This window comes from Rhipicephalus microplus, chromosome 4 (genome assembly GCF_043290135.1).
Source record: "Rhipicephalus microplus isolate Deutch F79 chromosome 4, USDA_Rmic, whole genome shotgun sequence".
Taxonomy (NCBI): domain Eukaryota; kingdom Metazoa; phylum Arthropoda; class Arachnida; order Ixodida; family Ixodidae; genus Rhipicephalus; species Rhipicephalus microplus.
In genome coordinates, this window is record NC_134703.1 from 148,715,555 (window position 1) to 148,739,229 (window position 23,675).

Genomic DNA, 23,675 nt, shown 5'->3' on the forward strand with positions numbered 1-23,675 from the left:
GTTCGACCCGACCCCGACAAGGTTGCTGCCGTAAATAATTTTCCACGTCCGGGCAATCAAAAACAATTGCGAAGTTTTGTGGGCCTGGCGTCTTACTTCCGCCGCTTTATCAGTCACTTTGCTGCCAATGCGGGGCCGTTACACAAGCTTCTGACGTTACACAAGACTGACGAGTGCGATTGTGCTTTCCAAGCCCTTAAACGTGCTTTGTCATCAGACCGCATCCTCCGTCATTTCGATGAGAGCGCACCTACTTTCCTTCACGCAGATGCCAGCGGCCACGGAATCGGTGCCGTCCTCCTCCAGCGTGACGACACTTCACGTGAGTGAGTAGTTGCGCATGCCAGCCGCACACTACCACCTGCAGAGCAGAACTACTCGATAACAGAGTAGGAATGTCTTGCTGTCGTTTGGGCCATCCAGAAGTTTCGACCTTATCTGTATGGATGCCACTTCACTGTCATTACCGACCACCATGCCCTATGCTGGTTGTCCTCGCTGAAGAATTTGTCTGGGCGACTCGGTCGCTGGATACTCTGTTTGCAAGAGTACACTTTTGACGTTGTTTGCAGGTCTGGCAAACAGCATCAGGATGCCGACGTTCTCTCTCGCTGCCCTCTGCCACTTTCATCTCCAACCACGCATTCTCGATGCCCCTCAGGTGATCAAGCGGCTTCCTCTGCACTCACGTTATCACCCCTGGCAGTTGCTGGCTCACTATCTTTAAACAGAAGCGCTCAGTTTGCCGCGTGCCAACGTGACGACCCATACTGTAACCGCATTATCGGGTACTTGAATGACTCGCCTTCTCCACCTAATTCCAGACTACGTCGTCAGGTACGGCAGTTCAAGCTAGACAACAGTGTCCTGCAGCGCTATACTTACAATGCGGATGGACATCGGTGGGTGCCAGTACTTCCCCGTTCACTGCGAAAACAAGTTCTCGAAGCACTCCACGACGACCCATCAGCTGGACACTTGGGATTTCAGAATACCTACAACCGCGTTAGAAGCCATTTTTTCTGGCCTGGTCTTTCTACCTTTGTGGCTAATTATGTCGCTTCTTGTGCACTGTGTCAACGCGAAAACGACCAACTTCTGCTCCTGCTGGATTATTACAACCCATTTCATGTCCCGATATACCTTTTGTCGTTGTCGGAATGGACCTCGTCGTACCACTTCCCGTAACGCCAGCGGGCCACCGCTGGATCGTCACAGCCGTCGACCACCTCACATGATACGCGCAGACCGCTCCTCTACGCACTAGCTCCGCCTCAGACGTTGTCCCCTTCTTTTAAGAATCCATTGTGTTGCGTCATGGTGCACCTTGCACGTTCTTGAGTGGCCGGGGCAAGGTCTTCATGTCGACAATTCTTGACGGAATTATAAAAACTTGTGGCACAGTTCGTAAGACCACATCCACTTACCACCCGCAGACAAATGGCCTCGCACAGCGATTCCACCGGACTCTAATCGACATGATATCCATGTACATCGGACCGAACCACGATAACTGGGACAAAATCTTGCCGTTCGTAACGTTTGCACACAACACCGCTGTTCAACGAACCACCGGGTATTCGCCTTTCTTCCTCGTCTGTGGTCGTGCGCCGACATTCACTATTGATGCCTCTGTCTTCAATGTAACGACAAAAACGTCCATGACTACGCCAGAAAACTTCGTTCCAGGCTCGCTGACGCACGGCAACGTGCTCAACTCAACACGGAGGCCAGTCAACTAGACCGCAAGCAACGCTATGACAGCTTTCGTCGAGACGTCACCTTCCGTCCTTGAGATGAAGTACTACTTTGGACGCCTGTTCGTACACCCGGCGTAAGGAAAGGACTTAAAGACGCCGAGGAACGTCAAACCAGAACTGAAGAAGACGAGCGGAGGGCAGGTGGCACGAAGGCGACAACAAGAAATGAAGAAGAAGAGAAGGCACGTGCGATTACGAGGCAACTGTGCGCCAATCAGCTGATTACCAGTGGTGGCCCTTAGAGGTGGCATGCCACGATTGGGCCACGTGCGACCATTACGTGACAGTAGGCTGTGTGGCTGGGGACGAGCCGGAGCAGCGACAGACGGGAGACAGCGGGCCGAAGCGTCGGACGCAGGCGATCCAGGTTCCGGGCAGGGAACGCGGCCATCCACGCTGCTGCCGTCCAACCACCAGCTGGGGCGGCATTGCCGGCACGAGTACTGCATCTCGGGGCGCGGCCTGGCCTGCTGTTCTCTTCCTTACCGAGGGCATCGCGGATCTCGGCGAGGCGTCTCCACGGTCAGCCGTTCGACACAGCGATGAACGTGGCCTGGCTAATGGTCACGGTTGCGTCGAGCATCGCGTCTCGGCGCACGCTCTTCGCTGGACGGGCTGGCCATTCCCCGCATGGAGCATCGCGTCTCCGATGCGGGTTGAGTGCTCAGTAGTTGCACCCATGCCAACAAGCGCCGGTGTCACCAGAGCGTCGCACACCGGCAAGGGACGAGCGAGACGTTCTGCCGAGCGAGACGCGGGCGTGTGCACGGAGGACCACGGAGCCGGGCGAGGTCCAGGGTGGCCGAGGATCCAGGTGCCAGGGGAGTTGCTGGCTGAATCGAGGATCGCCAGCGGTGCCGAGCCGTACCGAGAAACGTGCGAAAAAGAGCTCGAGGGTGGAGGCCAGGAAGGCAGAGGAAGCGGTGCGCCGCTCGAGAGGACGAGTTCCTGGCAGCGTTCCTGAGCCGGACGTGGGACCCGTACGTGTCGGCCAGGTCGAGCTCCGGTGTGTCGGTTCGAGGTCGAGTCCGTCGGCCTGTACAAGGTCCAAGGACGGGGCCTGCCGAACGGCTCCTGCCTGGGTGCAGTGGCCGGGAGCAGGTTCATGGGCGAGGCCTACCGGGTGTGGTCCTCGTGAGTCGTGGCCTGATCCTGGACCTCAGGAGTTGCGACCCTGACTGCTGGGTTGGCCACGACGTCAGCCTCAACGGCGCTGCACACGGTAGCGTATCCGTGCGTCGTCAGCCGTTCCACCCATGCCATGAAATAAAAAGTTCATGTTAATTCTTTCTCGTCCGCTATTAACAAACATAGTGACGAACGTCCCTTAACCATCACACCCGGATTGTGTGAAAAGTTTCGGTCACGCTTTGTCGGACCTTACGTTGTTAGTGAACGAACATCCCCTGTCAATTACCTTGTCACTTCCGTCGAGGGTTCCTCGGACCATCGTTACCGTGCATCTGAGATAGTTCACGTTTCACGCCTTAAACCCTTTGTTCGCCGTACCTTCCCCGCCCTAAGTCTCGGCCGGGCCGGCCGCTCAAGTGCGTGGGGAAAATAAGTGTGAGCATCTACTCGTTCCACCTTTTCATCTGTACATACTCATCATCACCACTCCAGTTTCGGTTGTGAGGCACATACTCGAGACAATAAAGAAGAGTCCTGAGGGTACTGGACGCCATATTACAATATATATGAACAAGGCAGAAGTGGAAACGCAACTTTGATCAAACGGAAGCAAAAAAATTATAAATAGAGAAAAGGTGATAAAATGAGGCAAATGAAGAAAGAAAAACGTGGTTGATCCATCTGGTAGAACAATGGGTAGAACACGAAAGTCAAAACGTCTCTCTATAAAGTAGTTGAGGGCCTACTGTACATTGACACAAGAAAGCTTATAGAATGTCTGTAGGTGTTCGACCACTAAATTTAAGCACCAATTTTTTTTCTGAATTCATCCACGTCGACACTTAACGATACATCTGCCGTAGAGTTACCTAAATTTAAGTAGAAGGCACCGTGGCACTGTGATCGTTCGGCGACCATCAGAAATATGAGTATTACATGAATTTCCGTAGCCTTCGTGCTAGCGGGAGGCGACTCCCACTTGTTACTTCCATTATTGCTGTATTTTGGTTTTCTTTCAAATAAAAAAAAATGGCAGCATATTCATGGAGATAATAATAGAGAGTGGGGCGAAGCATTCGTCCGTCCAATCGTTCTTGTTTCCGTCCGTCCATGCGTCTGTCTTTGTGACCGTCCATGCGTCCATCTGCCTCTCCGTGCATGCGTCTGTTTGTGCGTCCATCCCTGCGTTCGTCCATGCATCCGCCCCTGCTTCTGTTAATGCGTCCATCCATGCATCTGTCTGTGTGTCCATTCGTCTATCTATTCAACCCTCTAAGTACCACCATCTCGCATCTCTTCATCATATATTCTCCATATAGAAGCACTGACATCCAGTGGACATTCCAAGGACTAAACGAGAGTTGGCACACGCACGCTTTCTTACGGCTTGCGCTTCGGGTCTACTTCCCACCTTTAACCACCTCGAGTTCATGGTATATACTAGTTCACTGTATTCATGGCACTGCGGGACCACGCTCGTTAAACCTTTCTAAAACCAAGGCGGTTACGCCCAACGAGTATAACGTAGCAACCTTTTCCTGTCAGATAGTGCTCAACGTACATGGCAATGGCTGCTAATGAGAAATGAGAGACAGGAGAATTCGGCTTTTACTTCGTTACGGCTTGAGCTTCGTATCTACTTGCCTCCTTTACCCACCTCGAGTTCATTTATGGTATATACTAGTAGTTCATTGTATTCAAGGCACTGCGGCTTAACGCTCGCTAAACCTTTCTAAAACTAAGGAGGGTTACACCCAGCGAGTATAACGTAGCAACACTTTCTCGTCAGATAGAGCTCAATGTGCATGCCAATGGCGGCTAATGGGGATCGCAGCGTGCGCGTTAACTAAAAGCCGAATGCTCCTGTCAATCGTTCTCTATTAGCAGCCATTGGCATGTACATTAAGCCCTATTTCTTATTGTTTGACAACGCAAAGAAGAAATCTCTCACCAGCACCACCTTGGAGGTCAAAGTGTTATTCCTGTTAGAAGCTACAACGGCTACGAGGGACTAACAGGTGCCGTTATAAGGAGCTTCGCCCCTAAAAACAAACCATTGTGAAATACCTGAGCTGATTTGAAATGGTGACCCTTAGTGTGACGCTGAAGCATAACTGTCAAACATTTGCCAAATATTGTTTTGTGGTAAAGCAACTTCGAGCAACGCGAAGCCAAATAGAACACAAAGTACGAATGCAAGGTAAATCCATGTGCGACCAATAATTGCTACGCTCGCTAAAGCGCCATGCGTTTCAGCACCCATAGACACTAGCGCCAAAGTTCTTACTAGTATACATGTATATTTAGGAAACTCTATGACATCTCGATGCCAACTGCTAACGTCCATGTTTAACCGATCACGTATTTCTAATGCCTGGACACTCGCACCTGTTCCTTCGTGTTGGATTCTTGCCCAATGTGTGGGTGACCCAGGAGTCGTTCTCTGGACGGGGTCTGTGCCAAGCGCGTATGTTGATTTGTTAGGTGAGCCTCCCGGAGTCCCCTGTAAGAGTTTACAACTCCGAATGCGACAATTTTTGCGTTGGGAGTAGCTATTGGGTGATCTAGGGCTCTCTTGACAATTTTGCGAGAATGACGTTTGCGAGAGTGAATTTTTTGCGAGAGTGAATTTGACGAGAGTGAATTTTGCGTGAGTGAGAGTACTTCGTGGTGTAGATGTAGGAGTATGTCGTGCAAAGATTGCTTGTGCGTGAAGGTACACATAGAATCATCGAAAATGAGGCGCTCTTTGAAGAAGAGTGAAATAAGATCCCTGAAACAGTTTCTATTAGCTTTCCCGCATAAGAAGTAAGACAAATGGTTCTGACACTTTAACTGTAGATTGGTTTCCCTGACTTCGGAATAAAAGTTACTAAAGATGATTTCCAGTATAGTGGCAAGGGTGTTTTTTCGACAGGGATCACTTTACTATAATCGAGAAGCAACTGGTGCGCTGAATTGGGTAGGTTTGCTAGGATTTTGACGATTATTTTGTCGCGCCTGGGAATCACACCTCGCCTCATTTTGGCTAGAGGGGCCGAGTTAATGTAACCGGAACGTAGCATTCAATACCGAGTTCTTCCGGTTCCTAGCGATACGTGGAGCCTGCTGAGTGCAAAGATATTGGTCTTATAGTGAGAACGCTAGTTGTGTTGCGGAACCCGGGAAACGATGAAAAGGTCGGCGCACTTGTTTTGCTGTTTCGCCTCATGTTTGAGCGGGATAAATCAGACTCCGGAAGAGTTCTCATGAATTGCGGCCAGTCATTTGCCTGCCGGCAGTGTTACAGCGATCTAGTCGATGTGAGTCGGTGAGGTGGGTAGCGTACAAGGCCGCCTTCTGGGTGAGATTGAGTATCAGCATGCAGAGTTTGTGGTTGTGTTTTTGTCGGCGCCATCTCTTTCTGAGGCTGCGATGGGCCTCCAGAAGATGGAGACGGTTATCTAAATCTTGATGACTATCCGCGAGTTGTATTTTGGTTACGTGATTTTTTAGTGTTTTAAGCACAGAATGAGCCCACTGAGAATAACTGATATCTGATATGGGAGAGACAGGTGTACAAGAACTGCCTGAAAGCTTCCCAGTCTGGTATTTGAGCCTGTGTGATGGGGCGTTGTGGGGGTCGTGTCGCAAATGTAATGTTGAGAGTGCAGTGGTAACTATCGAGGGTTTCCTCAGCGTTGAAGAAGTCTGCGTGTCTGATGTTTCTCGTGAATGTTAAATAAGGGCAGGTGTCTTGGCTGACAGAGTTACCTAGGCAATTTATGATACTTGCCACCGTCTCGCTGATGCTTTAGTGTTCCTCAAAATTACCAGCGATGTTTGGTTTACACGAGTCGGTTGCGCAGAGTGTATTTGAGGAGTCATGCCCAGTGTGGAAGTCAGCTCCGCAAGTTTTCATCCACGCATAACTTCTTAGTGATAACCCCAAAGCCAGCTAGGGGCGTTGAAGGCGCCCACTATTAAAGGGGGTCGTGCCGTGTGAGCTTCAGTAACCTGCTGAGGATGACAGCGAATGTGATAATTTTGAGTTTATGCTTGCAACAAATATTGAGGTTGCGCACAGGGGGGTCGCTTTTGCGCAGAGGAAGAACCGTGACTATTGTGTGCGAGTACGGCATTGAAATGTCGAGGTCGACCTGTTGCATAGTCAAGGTTTTGTATACAACAAGGCAGGTGACTGGGTCCTATTAAAAATTGTTAAAGGTATTAAGATAGAGGCTGAAATAGGCCCGTCTGGCCCTAATCTTGAAGCCTCTATGGTTCCGGTGAAAAAAAGAGTAGCTGAGGCTTTAGAAGTGGCAATAGGGAGCAGTGATACGATGTGTCGCCATATTAAGAATTTGCAGTGGGTGGGAGGGACTCTATTTTTACGTCAGCGCCCTGTACAAGTAGGAGCTCGAAGTGTTCGGAGGTTTCAGCAGGGTCGCCGGCGTTTGAAAACTTGAAGGAATGGCTAAAGTCCTTCAGCGGACGAGCCGTTTGGCTTCGAGGGTTTATGCCGCGGAGCCAAGTTTCACTCTCACTCGTCACCAGTTGTGTGACCATGTTGGTAAGAGTTTTGGTTCTTCTGCTTATGGTGTTAAGTTGTGTCATCAAAGCAGTTATAGTATTTTGAATAGCCTAAAATTGTTCTTCAGTATTACAGGGCTCCCAGACGAATGAAATCGTGTACATGGCGTCGGTTCTAAAGCGGCAATGGTAATATTAGAGGGGGGTGAAGCTGGGGGGCTGGGGCACTACCATTCTTCAAGGCAGCAATTTCGGCTTGAAGCTGCGCGTTCTGTGCCCGCAGTGCAGTAAGCTTTTGTCTTTGCTCGAGGAATTAGGGGGAGAAGGCGGGGAAGGCGAAGCAAGAAGAGGATGACGAGGAGGTGGTCCTTGCCCCATTACTCGCATGAGAAGCTGTTTTTTTTGTCGGCCGCTTTTGGCCACCGGCATCAGTCAGAGGTGGGAAGTTCCCTTTTTCGAACACGGGGGCACTCTGGTCAGGTGTCTTGAATGACTTCTGCGGTAAGGTTGATGTGTTAGGTAGAGGTGGTGCTTGCCGACTGGTCCCTCCAGTAGCAGGGTTCTTGGTGGCTTGATTGATACCTCCCAGCTGACATCATTCTGTCATGACACCAAATGTATTATTGTTGACCGCTGCACTGAAGAACCGCGGCTGCCATGGATGCCCGCTCAACTGCTGCGAGCGGCCAAACCTAGCCTTGCAGGCCTGGGATCCAGTGAGGTGTCTTGTACCGCACACCAGACAAGATGGCTTGCATTGCTGCAGGGCCAACCTGACGCCAGAGGCCCCCAAAATTTGACAACAATGGCGCACAACAATGGCGCACAACAATGATCACTCGGGTGAGGTACAGCTCTACCCAGTACCCACCGTCGCGCAGCAGTAGCAGGCTAAAATGGTTCGTTTGTACTCACGGACTGGTGTCACAACGCTGTTGTAGTGCAAAAAACGCGGTACCCAGTGGCTTTCGAAAGATATAAGGGCCGCCTAAGTCTTGCCAAGCTTTTTGATGAAAGCGATGCTTTAATCACGCCAGTGTATCTTTGTTTTAAAAAGGTGGATGTCTCCTGCACATGCACCGTAATGACGCCACGGCACACTTCCCGATGGATCTTGGCGTGACCGATCATCGCTAACGAACCCTGTGATGTTTTGAGCGATAATTGTCTTGTGAAAAGGTTCGTAAAGTGGACGTCTTCAGCTGAGACAACAATGATATTGCAACGAAGATGCGCGAGCCTACGGGGCGCGGAAGAAGAAGAGTAGTGGAGCGGCGCTTGAACTGTGTGGTTGGGTGAACCGGACTAGGCCTGTCTCAGAAGTACGCTGCTCTTTCCCAACGCCATTTCACATAATCTGTAAATAAACTTAATCACTCGTAACAGTTTGGTGGAATGTGCAGGGTACATCGATCTGGACGACCCAGCTCTACCAATTTTTTGTCAGAGCAGACGATTGACAGGCTTGCCACCACAGCTACCAGACATGGAGGACGCGGGATCTGGCCATAACAACCTCATTGCTGATGATAAACACGCTCACCCGCCAGGACAAGCTCGCTGCGGCACGCCAGAACATTAACCAAGGACCTTTTTGGGGCAGCCGGATGCACATGTTGAGGATTGGCTCAAGCACTACCAAAGAGTGAGTCGCAGCCACCGCTGCGGCACTGCTAAGCACCCCGAGAACGTCGTGTTTTTTTTCTCGTCGGCACCGCATCCCTTTGGTTCGACAACCATGAGAGTGCATTGACCACATGCGACATTTTTGTGGACGAGCTGAAGATGCGTTTTGGTGATTCGACAGCTAAGGTCAAGCAGGTGGAGCAAACGCTTTCACGCAGAGCTCAGTTACTTGGTGAAACATGCACCACCTACATCAAGGCCATTTTGAAGCTTTGCGGAATCGTGAGTGCGACCATGTCGGACCAAGATAAGGTGGGTCATCTGCTTAAGGGAATCGCGGAAGACGTGTACGCTTTTCTTATCGTTAAGGAAGACCTACACACACCTTCCGACCTAAGGAGACACTGCCGAGCGTTTGAAGCGCTAAAGAGGAGGAGAGTCCGACCGAAATTCGTTCGTCTTGACAATGTGGCACGATTGCAAGTGTCAACCTTCCATTGCTGGACGACATCTCTTCTCTTATAGGACGAGTTGTTAAAGACGAACTTGCTCAACTGCAAGCTGTGGACACCACTGGTGTCTGCCATCAGTGTGCATTCTACTAATGGCCTCGTGAACCACCGGTACCTCGGATGCGTCAGAGCCACTTTGAGCCTCGCCCGGATTACACCAATCAGTTCGAACGAAGGAGTGAGTGGCCACTCGAAAACCAGGAACGCAGGCAAGCTGCATCACGGTGATTTACTCCTTGGCCGCCATTGCCCGCCTTTTATCCACAAACGAGGTCGTCTTCGCCGGGGATGACTGGACGCGACACCCGTACTTGCTACAACTGCGGGCTACCTGGACACATCGCCAGGTACTGCTACCGTCGCCAGCAGCGAGCTCCACGATTCAACGTGTGCACGCCCTATGTACCTGCTGGCGAGTCTCGACCATTTCAGGGCTCTTTCCAACGGCAACACGCAGCACATACTGACTTGCCTTGCTCCGACCACAGCGTTGCCCCACCACCCGCGCGCCAACAGCGATCCCCGTCTGCGCTTCGCCACTCGGAGACGCCACCACCACTAGAAAACTAACTGGTGCGACCGATGGAGGTGAGGCCGCAAAATCATTTTTCGCAAGACCTCCTTGTGTTGTAATGGTTTGGAACAAAGTGAGTGTTTTTGTAGACAATGTGAGTACTGTTGTACTAGTTGATACCGGTGCTGCCGTTTCCATAATAAGCATGTCTTTTAAAAATCGCTGTGGGACAAAAGTAATGCTTGCTTGGAATCGGAGTGCTACGTTCCGCGGCGTTGAAGGAGAAACGTTGAGCCCGGTTGGTGTTTGCACTGTTTTACTTTCTGTAGAAAATCAAACGTTTAGAGCGGAACTAACGGCGCTTGCACGTACGACCCTTGAGGTCATTCTATGTAATGATATTTTTGCGTGGATATCACTCAGGAATGTGGCGGTGGTGCGATTATTTTTAGTCCTGTGTTGACCTCTCCATGGACGAAAGATACCGTTGATGACAGCTCGGAAATGTTTTCCGTGTCTGAAGATGTCTGCTTGGCCCCGCATACCCCAATTTTTGTGCGCGTAAACTCTTCGCGTTCTTGTCCGGGTTCTTACTATGGTTTAGCCGAGCCGAACTTCAGTAACGGAGTTAAAAACGTTATTGTGCCTCGTTGCCTCGTGCTCACCGTCGATGGTTGGGCCGATTTGTGGACTGTGAATGTTTCCGCGCAGCCCATATCTCTGCCTGCAGGACTGAAATTGGCAAGCTTTGAAGAGCAAGGTACTCTTACCATACGGTCACTTCAACTGTCTTTGGATGTAAACAAACCCCACGCCAACTCGTACCCGGACTATTCTGCCAGCATTGACGACCTGATGAACAAGTCACTTCCTTCAACTGGACGGCTGCTGCTGCAGAAGGTGATCGCAGGCTACGCCTCAGTCTTTGACTTTGTCCAAGACGAGACGTCTACCGTTGCGCCACCGTCTTCACGTACGCAACACCGCATCTATACAGGCCAAGCACCATCAGTGCGTCAGAAGCCCTATTGTGTATCGCCTTCCGAAAGGAAAGTCATCGCTGAGCAAGGTGAAGATATGCTAAAAAAGGGCGTCATACAAGAATCGTGTAGCCTGTAGGCAGCTCCTCTCATACTAGTCAGGAAGAAGTATAGTTCATGGAGATTTTGCGTAGACTATTGTCGCCTAAATGTCATCACAAAAAGAAGACGTCTACCCTTTGCCACGTATAGACGATGCCGTTGATTGCCTGCATTCTGCCTTCTATTTTTCTTCTGTTGATTTGCGTTCTGGGTATTGCCAAAATCCTATGCATCCCTCAGATAAAGAGAAGACGGCCTTCGTAACACCGGAGGGTCTGTTTGAGTTTAACATTTTGCCCTTTGGTTTGTGCAATGCTCCAGTGACATTCGAGAGATTTAAGGATACAGTACTCCGTGGACTAAGATGTGATATTTGCATGTGCTATTTAGATGGCGTAATTATCTACGGCAAAACTTTTCAAGAGCATAACCACCGCTTGGCACTTGTATTTGAATGTTTACGCGAAGTTGGCCTCGTTTTAAACTCAAAGAAGTGCCATTTTGGAGAACTTCAAGCCCTCGTATTAGGCTTTTTCGTGGATAAAGAAGTGTATCACCAGACCCACAGAAGGCCGCAGTGGTTCGCAACTTTGAACAAGCACAAACATTGAAGGACCTGCGAAAATTTCTGGGTCTGTGCTCATATTTCCGCCAATTTATTTAGAACTTCACACAACTTGCCTCCCCACCGACGTCCCTTCTTCATAAAGACACACCGTACTTGTGGGATGATAAAATTGAGGCTGCATTTCAACAGCTGAAGATTTTATTTACTTCAGCACCAATCCTAAAGCCTTTTGATTCTGATGCTTTGACTGAACTTCATACTGATGCTAGGGGGCTAGGTGTTGGGGCTGTGCTGGTCCAACTCTGCAACAGCTGTCAGTACGTCATAGCGTATGCCAGTCGGACACTATCCAGAGCAGAGAAGAGCTACGCCATCACCGAGCTCGAGTGCTTAGCAGTCGTTTTCGCTATTCAGAAGTTTCGACCGTATCTAATGGCCACGAGTTCACAATAATGACCGATCATCACTCACTATGTTGGCTTGTGGGACTTCGTGACCAGTCTGGCCGGCTGGCTCGTTGGGCGTTGCAGCTCCAAGAGTACAGCTTTTCTGTGACCTATGGGAGCGGACGATGTCACAGAGATGCCGACTGCTTATGCCGCCTTCCTTCAGTACACACCATTGCTGACGAAGATGACATTGATGACTATTTAGTTTCTTTCTCGTCTGACTTCTCAGATACCAGCAGCTTTATACGTCAGCGACAGCGCGACCCTACCCTGAAACCCTTGCTCGAAGCTGCAAATAACTCCGCCGACAAGCACTTTACAATTTCAAATGGCTTGCTGTATAAGAGAAACTATTCAGCCGACGGCCTCCCGTTGCTTCTAGTGATGCCAGAAAGCCTGCGCCAAGTCGTTCTTCGTTCTGTGCACGATGACATACCATCCGGTCATCTCGGTTTTACACGTATGGTACATCGACTACGCGAGAGGTTCTACTGGCCGAAAATGTGGAAGACCACAAAACAGTAAGTCACCAGCTGCGCTATATGTCAGTGCTACAAGCGATCCACCACTGCCCCGGCAGGGTACTTACAGCCCATCCCAACACCGACATCCCCTTTTGAAAAAGTCGGCGTCGACTATCTCGGACCCCTTCCGGAGACCCCATCCACGCACCAATATGTTATAGTGTGTGTGGATTATTTAACTCAATATACGGAAACGGACGCACTGACATCGGCCACAGCACCCGCTGTTTATTCTTTTCTGTTACAATGGGTCATACTGCGTCACGGTGCTTCAGGGGTCGTCATCAGTGACCGTAAATGGCAATGTATCGCCGATGTGGTTGAAAAAATTTCGTGCCTCTGTGGCTCCTCTTGTCGCCACTCCACCCCTTACCATCCGCAAACTAACAGTCTCATTGAGAGAACAAATCGAACTTACCGTTCGTTACTTACGCGTATAACACCACCAAGCATGACGTTACTGAACATTTTCCCTTCTTTCTGCTTTACGCAGAAAATCCACGGAGTTTTCTGCACTCGCTATTGCCTTTCTCGCATCAGGAAGGTCTTTCCATCGCTCAGAAGTTGTGTCCTGCTGAAGAAGCGCATCAACTAGCGCGCCTTTGAACATTGTCTTCTCAAGAACACAGCAAGAGTCACTACGATACCAACCATATCCCCGTAGAGTTTTCTCCTGGTGACTATATATATACGTTTGGCTGTGGACCCTGTTCCTAGGAAAGTATTGTACCGGAAGTTTCTAGCAAACTATTCCGGCCAATTGGTGATAGTCACTCGTCTCAGTGACGTGAATTACGTTGTCGCCCGAGTAACAGCCAATAAACGGTGTTCATGCACTACGCAAATTGTTCACGTTGCCCGCCTCAAACAGTATCATCATAGGTTTATTGCGCGTGCCTACGGGGCGCGGAAGAAGAAGAAGAGTAGTGGAGTTGCGCTTGAACTGCGTGGTTGGATGAACCGGACCAGGCCTGTCTCAGAAGTGTGCTGCTCTTTTCCAGCGCTATTTCACCTCATCTGTAAATAAACACAATCACTCGTAACAATATTTTGTTCCTGATAGAATGACTTGTGGTTGCGTTCACATATAAGGTGAGCTTCCTAGTTCACCTGGTGGAAAGGTAGTATTCAGATCCACTGTGACCCGAGGATTTAGCATGATGATGAAGTCTTTCGTAGTAATGCCGGGCATAGCGTTAGGCCACTACAATACATGGGATGTCTTCTTCTCAGGTGGCCGCAGGTCATGAGATCGAATGCCAGCTGTGGCGGCTGCATTTTTGATGAAGGCAAAAATCCTGTGAGTCTGTGTGCTCAGATTTCAGTACACGTTAAAAAACCCCAGGTGGTCGATACTTCCAGAGCCCTGTACTACGTCGTCTCTCATAATTATATTGTGGTTTTGAACTCTACGCCCTAAATGTTGGACGAAATCTTCTCGGGTAAAAAGTTCGCGGACGTCGCCTTATTAGAGGCTGAAACTTTGGTAGCTTTAATTTGCTGGTGACAGTTGCGGAGGGCCACAACGGTGAACCTTCACTCATCCACAATATCCGTTAGTGGAACGGGCTTTTCGGGAATTTGAGTGGAAAAGTTTCACGCTAACATCATGGGTCCACATCTACAGAGAGCGGTAGCCGCCATATGTGGCTGCGGCTGCGGAGAAGTCCTGACGAAGTCAGCCTTAGGTTGAACGCTTGGTTGGGCGAGAGTAGCTTCCACGAGGTCTGGTCAACAAGTGTGCTTGAAATAGCCAAAATTTGACGCATCAGTATGAGAAAAGTCTCTTTTGGTGCAGAACGATGTTACGAAGATGATAGAATATATTTTGAGAAAGTGTAAAGCTGGATTCTACCCGTCCGCACGAAAATAACAAGAACTGGTGTGAAGCACGTCTGCTCTAGTCGTGCGCTCGTAGCATTATCCCAAGCCGGCAGAAATAAGTGCCGTGTAAGGGCATTGCCCTGATTTTCTGATTGTAGATCCAGTAAAAGCTCCTCTATGATCTAGAAGATCGGTAGGTTTCTGAGCCTTTTCTCCCGCCCAGGTCGCCAAGCTGCAACAGGTATCGTTTGATGTGCTTGCAATGTCCACTGAAAAATTTCCTTTCGTCTCTGACACGTTGTAACGATGCTCTCAGAGTCTATCATTAAGACATGGTCCCGTTTGGCCAAGAAAGTTGCTACAAGTCAAAGGCAGAGTAGATATTGTACTCTTTGTACAGTCAACAAAAATTGTTTTTAGGTCGTCACGGCACTTGCGCGTCATAGGGCCACACGCCCTATTAAATCTGCACAAAGCAGTTTATCTAGCGCAAAAAAAACCAAACGCAACACTTGAACCTTCAGCAATGCGTTTTAGGGGATGTTAAAAACCGTGGAGGTACGGAATAATGGCTACTTTATTCCTCTAAAAGAGAAATATCGTTGTTTGTGGTTTAGAAGGCCTTAGCGCTAGCTGAAAGTATATGAGAGGGATATGACGCAGCGTGAGATGGCAGTAAGTGATGACTCATTTCAAAATATCACCATTTATTGGATGTTGCGAGTGCAATGGGTGAATAGAAAGCACAAATACAAGCGAGTGCATGTGCCTGCACGAATGCTGCCACGCTGATTTGTATTTAATTCTATCCACAGCTACCAGTAATCGCTAATACAGTAATTTTTAGCACACGATAAAAATGCGGAGAACGATAGATCACACACCGGTGTGAAGAAACAGGTGCCAAAGTATTACAAGTTTCTCAACCTTGCCAATTGTAGGGTGATTATATCTGAAACTATGGCTGCGCAATGGTATGGCTTTCTTACAACCCGTAACTTGGATAGTGCTGAAGGCATTGGTGAGATGGAGTATAGACCCCATTATCGGCGAGGAGGATCCTCTGCTTTCTGGGCTGTTGCGCGGGAGTAGAAAAGCTGACGTCACAGCAGCTTCGGCTCTGCATTAAAGGAGGGGGGGGTCATGCATGTTGCCAACAGCCCAGCTGGGCTTATATTGACGCCCAAGAAGCCTTGGTTGAGAAGGTGTAAAGGTGGTGGTTTATTGACTAATTTGCCGGTGCTTAATTGATCCCCAGTGTAGTGCAATCACAGGGTTGGCTGTGCGTACGCTTCGGCGCAAGCGATAGCCAGAATACAATATTATAGTTGATGTCGGTAGATGGCATGGCGGCAAAATGTCTAGCCAAAGAAAAGTTGCCTGCTATAACTTCGAAGAATAAAGAGGTCATATCAGCAGGTTCTACACAAGCTTACGAAGCGCGAAAGTGATGCGAAATCGAAGATACGGCAGCCACCATCTATGTGCATAGTCTTTACAGAACCAGGGCACACCTCTCGCTGGGGATAAATAGGTTTACGAGTTTTACAAGGTAAATAAGTTTAGAACGTTTACAAATATGTTGATATTCATAAAGCTCTTGTTCGTTTTCATTGACTTTTTTCTGTATCTAGTTGCCCATTAGCAGCAATGTCGCTACAGAAAACACTAGCGCACAATGCATGCTTCGGCCATCCGTAGGTTTCACATTTGTGCAGCTGAAAACCTTCCCTATATTTTGGCTCCTTCCTACTATCTTTTTTTTGCGTCTATTGTAGTAAGTACTTACTTCACTTTTCTTACCATATAGCTACCACAGGTTCATAAACACCAAGAATGATGTGATGATGGCTACGTATACGCAGTTTGAATGATCCGACCTACCAGTACAATAAAAGCAGTAACATGACAAGCATTAAAAACTCAATACGCCGAGCATATTAAAAACGACATCAAAAAGCAATACACAGAGCAGGCTGATGAAAATCAGCGAGAAACATGCATTTCGTAGAACAGAAAATTGGGGCTAACATTCATAACAACTATTGACTGGCTGAACATACAACATAAGAAAGTGTTCACAATTCTGGACCTTGTTTGGTTTCGCCCTAAGCAGTAGTCAAATACCCACTTAAGTTTCGATGATGGCCATAATATTCAAGGTTATCAGGCCATGTATTTTTGTTTGTTTGCAGAAAATGGATTTCAGATGCACGGTACTTAATTGCGCTGCTCACAATCACGAACCTTCCCTAATTTCTCAATTATATGCACTTCGAAACGTTCATGTCATTCAAGTTCTATTCAATAAAGCACGATTCATTTTCCCCTAATCGTACTTTTTTTTCTTCAGGGCTACATGCTTTCACGGAGAGAAGAGAAGTTTGGCCAAAGTTGCTTTGAGAAAGTTTATGGAGACTGGAGCAGGAACTGCTTATGTGTGAAAAAAGTAAGTTCTATCACGTGCACCATCTATATTGGTCGGATGAGATGTACTCAGTATTGTAGACACACACACAAACACACACACACAAACACCCAAACACACTCACAACACACACACACACACACACACACACACAACTACATACAAATGACATTCAGCAAAACACAAGGATATTCACACTGGCATCCGTGTGGTGAACCTGTGGTATACTAGATGCGTACCTACAAAGATAGGGTGACTAGAAGGGTGTTTGCGAAAACCGAGTAATGGAAATTTCCAGAAATCGTAGCGCCACGCTTTCCCCTAGTTGATCGGGACTGGGGCATTATGGGAGAGCAGAGCGCCGGCGGTCAGAGCAGACGATGCTTTCCCGCTTTCACCTGCTTACATCGCGCACCGTGAGTGGTTTTGGCTGGTATAGGGAGCTGCTATTTTGAAGAAACGCTTATGCTGATAACTCTGACTTTCATTCACGCATACTAGACTGTATTTTTCGTCGCAAATAGCCATAAACTGAACATGGTGAATAAGGAAAGCGACGGACACACTTGCTCAGTTCTGGACTGTGATAACACGTGAAAGTCACTGGACGTTTGATTCCATGCTTACCCGCCACAGTGGTATCCTGACTAAGGCACTCGACTGTTAGCCCGCAGGTTACGGCGTTGAATCCCGGCCACGGTTGCCGCATATTCGACGGTGGCGATAATGCTTTAGGCCCGTGTGCTTAAATTTCTGGAGCCCTTCACTACGGCGTCTCTCGTAATCGCATAGTGAATTTAGAACCTTAACACCAACAATCATATTATTCGTTCATTTCTTGGTGCTACTTCATGGCTTCGATGTTTGTGATGCTGCAGCTAAGTTGGACCTTTGTCACCTGTGTCCTCATTGTGATTACGGGGCTGGGATTTTACACTTGCAGCTGACCCTGTAAATAACTACGAGTTTTTTTTATGAGAGACTTAGATGCCTCTTTAACAACTTAGGGGGTCCCTTATTTTATTTTTTATTTTATTTATATATACTGCAGCCCCTATTAGGGTTATTGCAGGAGTGGACATACAAATGATCAGGTGATAACAAGCAGAAACAAAAACATGAGCATATGGCACAAGTTTGTGGTTCATAGTACTACACAAGATACAGAATGAACAGAGCAAGAGCACAGAAAGCGAAAGAACATGGAAATATCTACTTAACACGCATGTGATATTGCACTAAGAAACTGCTCCAAAGGGAGCCCGCGGGTATCGCGGGTAGCAAGTTCCAAAGCTCAACAGTGAAGGGAAAAAAACTATACTTAAACAAATCAGTTTTGGGGTGAAGTGGCGTAATATTTAGCGCATGTTGACTCCTGGTGTGAACAGAGGGTGGTGTGGCAAACTGCAGATACCTGTGGAGCGAGGGCAAGCGCGGCGAATTAATCAAGGTGTACAGGAGCTTTAAGCATTCTGAATGACGCCTGGCAGATAAAGGAGTTAAACCATCATCATTCATCTACCTAAGACGATTCGGTGGCGAAAGCTATATTATTTTTCTTCTCAGTCGATGTACTGAGCCTACCACGCCAGTCTGTGACTGTCAGTAGAATTGTTTCGTGTTTGCAAACCTGTTTGGCATCGCGGCTGGTGAAGAGCACTGGTGTAGCTTGGGTGTGTGCTGGCGCTGGTGTGACTTGAAGGGGGCCAGTGACCCATTTGCACCGCCCGGCCGACGCACAGCCCGCCACGATTCACACCACCTTTTGAAAACTTGCTGGACATAACGATGTTTGCACTGCCTCCGAAATAGGAGCCACTGAAAAACTGATTTTGCATTGCCTCTATGATCAGACCACATTGCGCCAAGCTCGGATGTCATGCAATGAAGTGATCACAAGATAATTTGATGACGTCACGATTTCCCGCGATGTCTGACGTTCTATATGTTGTCATTACGTGATGGCTTTTTTCGAACACTCGACGTCGCCGACGTGGGACGCAAACGGTCGAGCTTCACGTTTGTTTTTAAACGGAAACCTTAGATAGCTCCCCAAAAATTGACCGTTTGTGTCCTTGGCGTTCTGCGGCATTGGCGTCAATAGGAATAACGCAAAAATCAGCGTGTGATTGCGTCACCATTCGACGGCATCGAGGTATCACGGATCACCAGAATGTGTAAGGTCATCATGTTTGTCCCATGATCATGTCATGAGAGGACACCGTCGCTTTGCACTGCTTCGTTATCGTGTGATCGACCCGCCAATTACGGAGGCCAAGCAGAACCAGGTGAGGTGCTAAAAATTTGGAATTACTGCAGTCATAAATCAATGCAAAGCCATTTTAGGTGCAGAAAACAATCGTAAGGATGGAGGGGAGGACCAATAAATTGACTGAACAAAAAGAAACAGACGGCTGTCACCTTCAGGTCGCCTTGGGTGAATGCGTAAAAAACCGTGCCATTTTTTTGCGCTGTTACGTAGAGTTTATTCTGCTGTTTACTGCATGGTTATGTTCAATTGCGTCTGATTTTTATTGACCATAAACCTAGAGGCCTCACGTATATTTGCTTTGCGGGTCTCTCTTCTTTCGTTTACCCGTGTCAAGGCAAACAGCGCTAGTTGTAGTTTCACGACTATTGATACAAAAGCTACACTCGTCATCAGTTCTTTTTTCACATTGTAAGCTTATGTAAGCACTGCTGTGGCCGTCTATTTCTTTCTCACACTTAAAGAGGCTTTCACCTTTGCTTTTAAAGTAATTCTGATCATTAACAGCCTTTCGCAGCAACGTTTCACTGGCTTAAACCGTCTATGCCCCGATAGTGAGTGCTTATTAACACCGCAGGAATGTTCATGCTGCGCAATTTTTCTTTCTGAATACGCCTGAGGTGAGTTCGTCAGATGTTTTGTCCTTGGGCCTTTTGGCAAAGGTGACAGGAATAGTTGTATGTTTTGGGCAGCATGGAGAGCCAGATGAATACAAACGACAAATTACTGAATTAGCATAATCATTAACTGTAAAGAAACAAAAGATCACAAGAGCTGAAACAGCGAAATAGAATATTGTGGGAATTATGCACACTGACACTCATACCGTTGTACATTTCTTCCAATAGTTAGCTAGTCATGACCTTTTGCGCAGTCAGGTACAAAACCCTCAAGTTAATTTCCAACTTACAGTTATGGAGATAGGAACAACGCGGAGACAGCAGGTTTTACACTGCTTGAAAGCAAACACTGCATTGAAAGTATCCGCTTTATGCGCGTGCTGGTGAACTGAACTGAACTGAACTTTATTTTGTTCTAAAAAGACAAGTCCCCCGAAGGGGGCTCATCCATGGGCCGCATCCACGACGGGACCGGGAGGTGGAGCTCGACGGCCAGGTCTTAGGCTCTCCGGACAGCCCGAAATCGATCTTCCTCTTTCGGACTTTTGAGGAGAGTGGTCCGCTGTTCCTCCGTGGCTGGAGATCCTCCAGCCGCGCACAGCATGGGGCATTGCCACAGCATATGTTGCAAATTGCATCTCGGGAGCCTACATCGAAGGCAGCCCGGCTTTATTTCACTAATGAAACATGAATGAGAGATAGGTGAAGAATAAGCACATGTTCGTAACAGACGTAAAGTGAGAGTTTGCGGTCTCGTTAGATGAGGATGAGGTAGAGGAAACTTTCCGCGCTCAAGGCGGTAGTTCTGACAAATTTCGTTGTACGTTAGGAGCGGGTCCCGCTGCCATGGCTCGCCCTTGGGCCTTGGGCCGCCCTACTCCTGGCGTGACGAGTAAGGTCTCGTGCCTGCGAGTGAGCTAGCTCGTCGGCGTTAGGGATGAGGGGGTGAGCATCATGGCCCACGTGGCCGGGGAAGCAGATAAAGTGTCTAGTATCGGCACACGTTTCACGCGAGAGCACGCGCGCTGCCTCTTTACAAACCAAGCCGGCGTGAATGGCCATAGCTGCGGCTTTGGAGACTGTGTAGACTGTTGTGCGATCCGTGCTCGCCAAGGCTAATGCTATAGTTACCTGTTCCGTGCGGTATGCTTCCGTGTTGGGAAGTGTTAGAGAAGTGAGGTATTCACCTTGTAGCGACGTAACGGCTGCTATGAAGTGCTTGAAATTAACGTATATAGTGGCGTCCATGAAAGCTACTCTATTGGACATTGCTGCAGCCGTTTTGAGGAGGGCAGCTGCTCTAGCCTTATGTCGGCCGAGGTTTTATTGCGGGTGCATGTTACGTGGGAGCGGCGAAACGATGAGGCATTCGCGAAGCTCTGACGGCAGCGTGCACTCTCTTTGGTTGATGATTGGAGAGCTTATTTTGAGGTACGCCAGGGGTTGACGTCCCGCCTCAGTTGAGGAGAGTCGAGCGATCTGGGCTAGCTTCTAGGCCTCAACAATCTCACTGAAAGTGTTATGAAGGCCTAGCGCCATAGGTTTCGGTGTGTTCGTTGGTATGAGGAGCACAAGTACTTGTTTGATACTCTTCCTAATGATCAGATTAAGCTTGTCCTCATCTCCTTTAGTCCAGGGGTGAGCTACGGCTACGTAATTGATGTGGCTCATGAGAAAAGCGTGGAAGAGACGCCGTAGATTTTCTCCTGATAGCCCACCTCGTTCGTTCGCAACGAGTTTGGTTAGTTTAGACGTCGAGTGTGCTTTAGTGGCTACGCGCTCTATGCTGAGTCCATTCCTGCCGTTCTCCTGCAGGATCATTCCTAGTATACGAACTGAGGTGACTTGTGGTATTTGCTTACCGTCTTCTGTGTATACAGATATGGGTGAGTTGGAGATCCATTTAGGGCCTAGTTCCGGCCTGTAAAGTGAAAGTTCAGATTTTTCGACCGATAGCCGTAAGCACATCTGTTGGAGGAAGGCCTGCATCTTGTCCACCGCCGTCTGTAGATTGCGCTCTATGGCCCCGTCGCTACCACCCCCACAGCAGATGGTAATATCTTCGGCGTAGAATGCGTGGCCCAGGCCATGGATTGAGCTCAATTTTCTTGAGAGAGCACTCAAAGCTAAGGTAAAGATAAATGGAGAGAGAACTGCTCCCTGCGGCGTGCCTCTGGGACCCAAGTTGTACGTCTTGGAAGCCAAACAGCCTAGTCTATTGGTGGCTTTCCAGTCTTTGAGAAACGAACGCACGTATGCATAGAAGCGGTTACCGGGTCCAGCGTCAGCAATCGCCTGTAGTATGTGCGAGTGCTTAACGTTGTCGCATGCCTTTTCTAGATCTAGTGCAAGCACGGCCCTGGTGTCCCTGAACTTGCCCGTTAAGATCTTGTGTTTCAGAATAAGCATGACGTCCTGTGTCGACATAGACGGGCGGAAACCTGTTTGATTAAAAGGAAGAAGGTGTTTCTCTTCCGGATGTTGCGTGGCTCGTTTGAGAATGACGTGCTCAGCCACCTTGCCTACACACGAGGTGAGGGAGATGGGCCTGAGTGAGCCAAGCTCAAGGGGTTTGCCCGGCTTAGGTATAAGCCCGACGGCGGCGTCGCGCCACTCGAGCGCGATTTCGTTGGATTCCCATACCTCGTTAATGTGTTTAGTGAGGAAGTCTATGTTCTCGTCCGCTAGATTTTTGAGTAGTTTGCTTGTGATCCCGTCTGGGCCAGGGGCTGATCTACAGTACAGCTCAGCGAGTACTGCCTGCACCTCCAGACTCGTGAAGGGAGAAACCAATGGGTCTTCTTCCGTGTGCATTGGAGGTGGGGGGTAATCCGTGTCTGAGCTCGATTCGGCAAAGAGGTATCGCTCCGTGAGCTTGTGTGTAACCTGTTCGTGAAGGGAGAAACCAATGGGTCTTCTTCCGTGTGCATTGGAGGTGGGGGCTAATCCGTGTCTGAGCTCGATTCGGCAAAGAGGTATCGCTCCATGAGCTCGTGTGTAATCTGTTCGTCCGTAAAATTTTCCTTGCGAAGCTTATGAATTAAGCAATCTATGGTGAATTGCTGATTGGATTTTGTGTGTTTGTCTCCCAACAGATGTTTAAGCAGGTTACATTTGGATCCTTTACTTATTTGGGCGCCTACTGAGTTGCATACCTCGTCCCATTTCTGTATAGCTATAATGCGACTGTGCTCTTCGATTCGCTTGTTGAGCTCCACGATCTTTTTGCGAAGACGGCGGTTGAGCTTTTGAGTTTTCCATTTTGCCCGTAGGGCTTGCTGCGCCTCGATGAGGTGAGCAAGTCGGCTATCCATGCGCTCTGCATCGCGAGTGGTTTCTATTTCTTTGGTCGCTCTCGTTACATCCTCTTGTAACCGAGCGAACAAATCTCGAACGGAGGTGTTGGTGTTGTCATCTTGCTTTCTAAGGGTGCGAAAATGATCCCAGTCGACTACCTTGAATTTACGCGGTGGTGGGCTGGATGCGATTAAGGTGGTGCTACAGATGTAGTGATCACTACATAGGTTGACCTGTGTGTTAATCCATGTAGCGTTGCGGATGTTTCGCACTAGTGCTAAGTCTAGAGTAATATCTCTTGTTACCGAGTTACCCGTGTGTGTAGGCAACGCGGGGTCTGTGAGTAGAGTGAGACAGTGGTGTGCTATCTGCATGGCAAGCACTTTGCCTTTCGAGTGGAGGTAACCGTAACCCCAATCGGGGTGCGCAGCGCTAAAATCGCGTGCAATCAATAGCGGGTTGTCGCCTGCTATTTTGCATGCCTTCTGAAAGAGAGCTATGAAGATTTGTCTGCTGTCGGCAGGTGAGCTGTATACTTCAAGAAGAAAGACCGACTGTT

General features: G+C 48.6%; 1 protein-coding gene across 1 annotated transcript in view; it reads left to right on the forward strand.

The window, feature by feature from the left end:
- LOC142814042 (uncharacterized) overlaps positions 1 to 23,675 on the forward strand; it is a 93,345-nt gene that overhangs the window by 23,787 nt on the left and 45,883 nt on the right. The window contains exon 3 of the mRNA XM_075891985.1: positions 16,856 to 16,951. Coding sequence (XP_075748100.1) covers positions 16,856 to 16,951 — 96 coding nt within the window. The remainder of the gene's footprint in view (positions 1 to 16,855; positions 16,952 to 23,675) is intronic.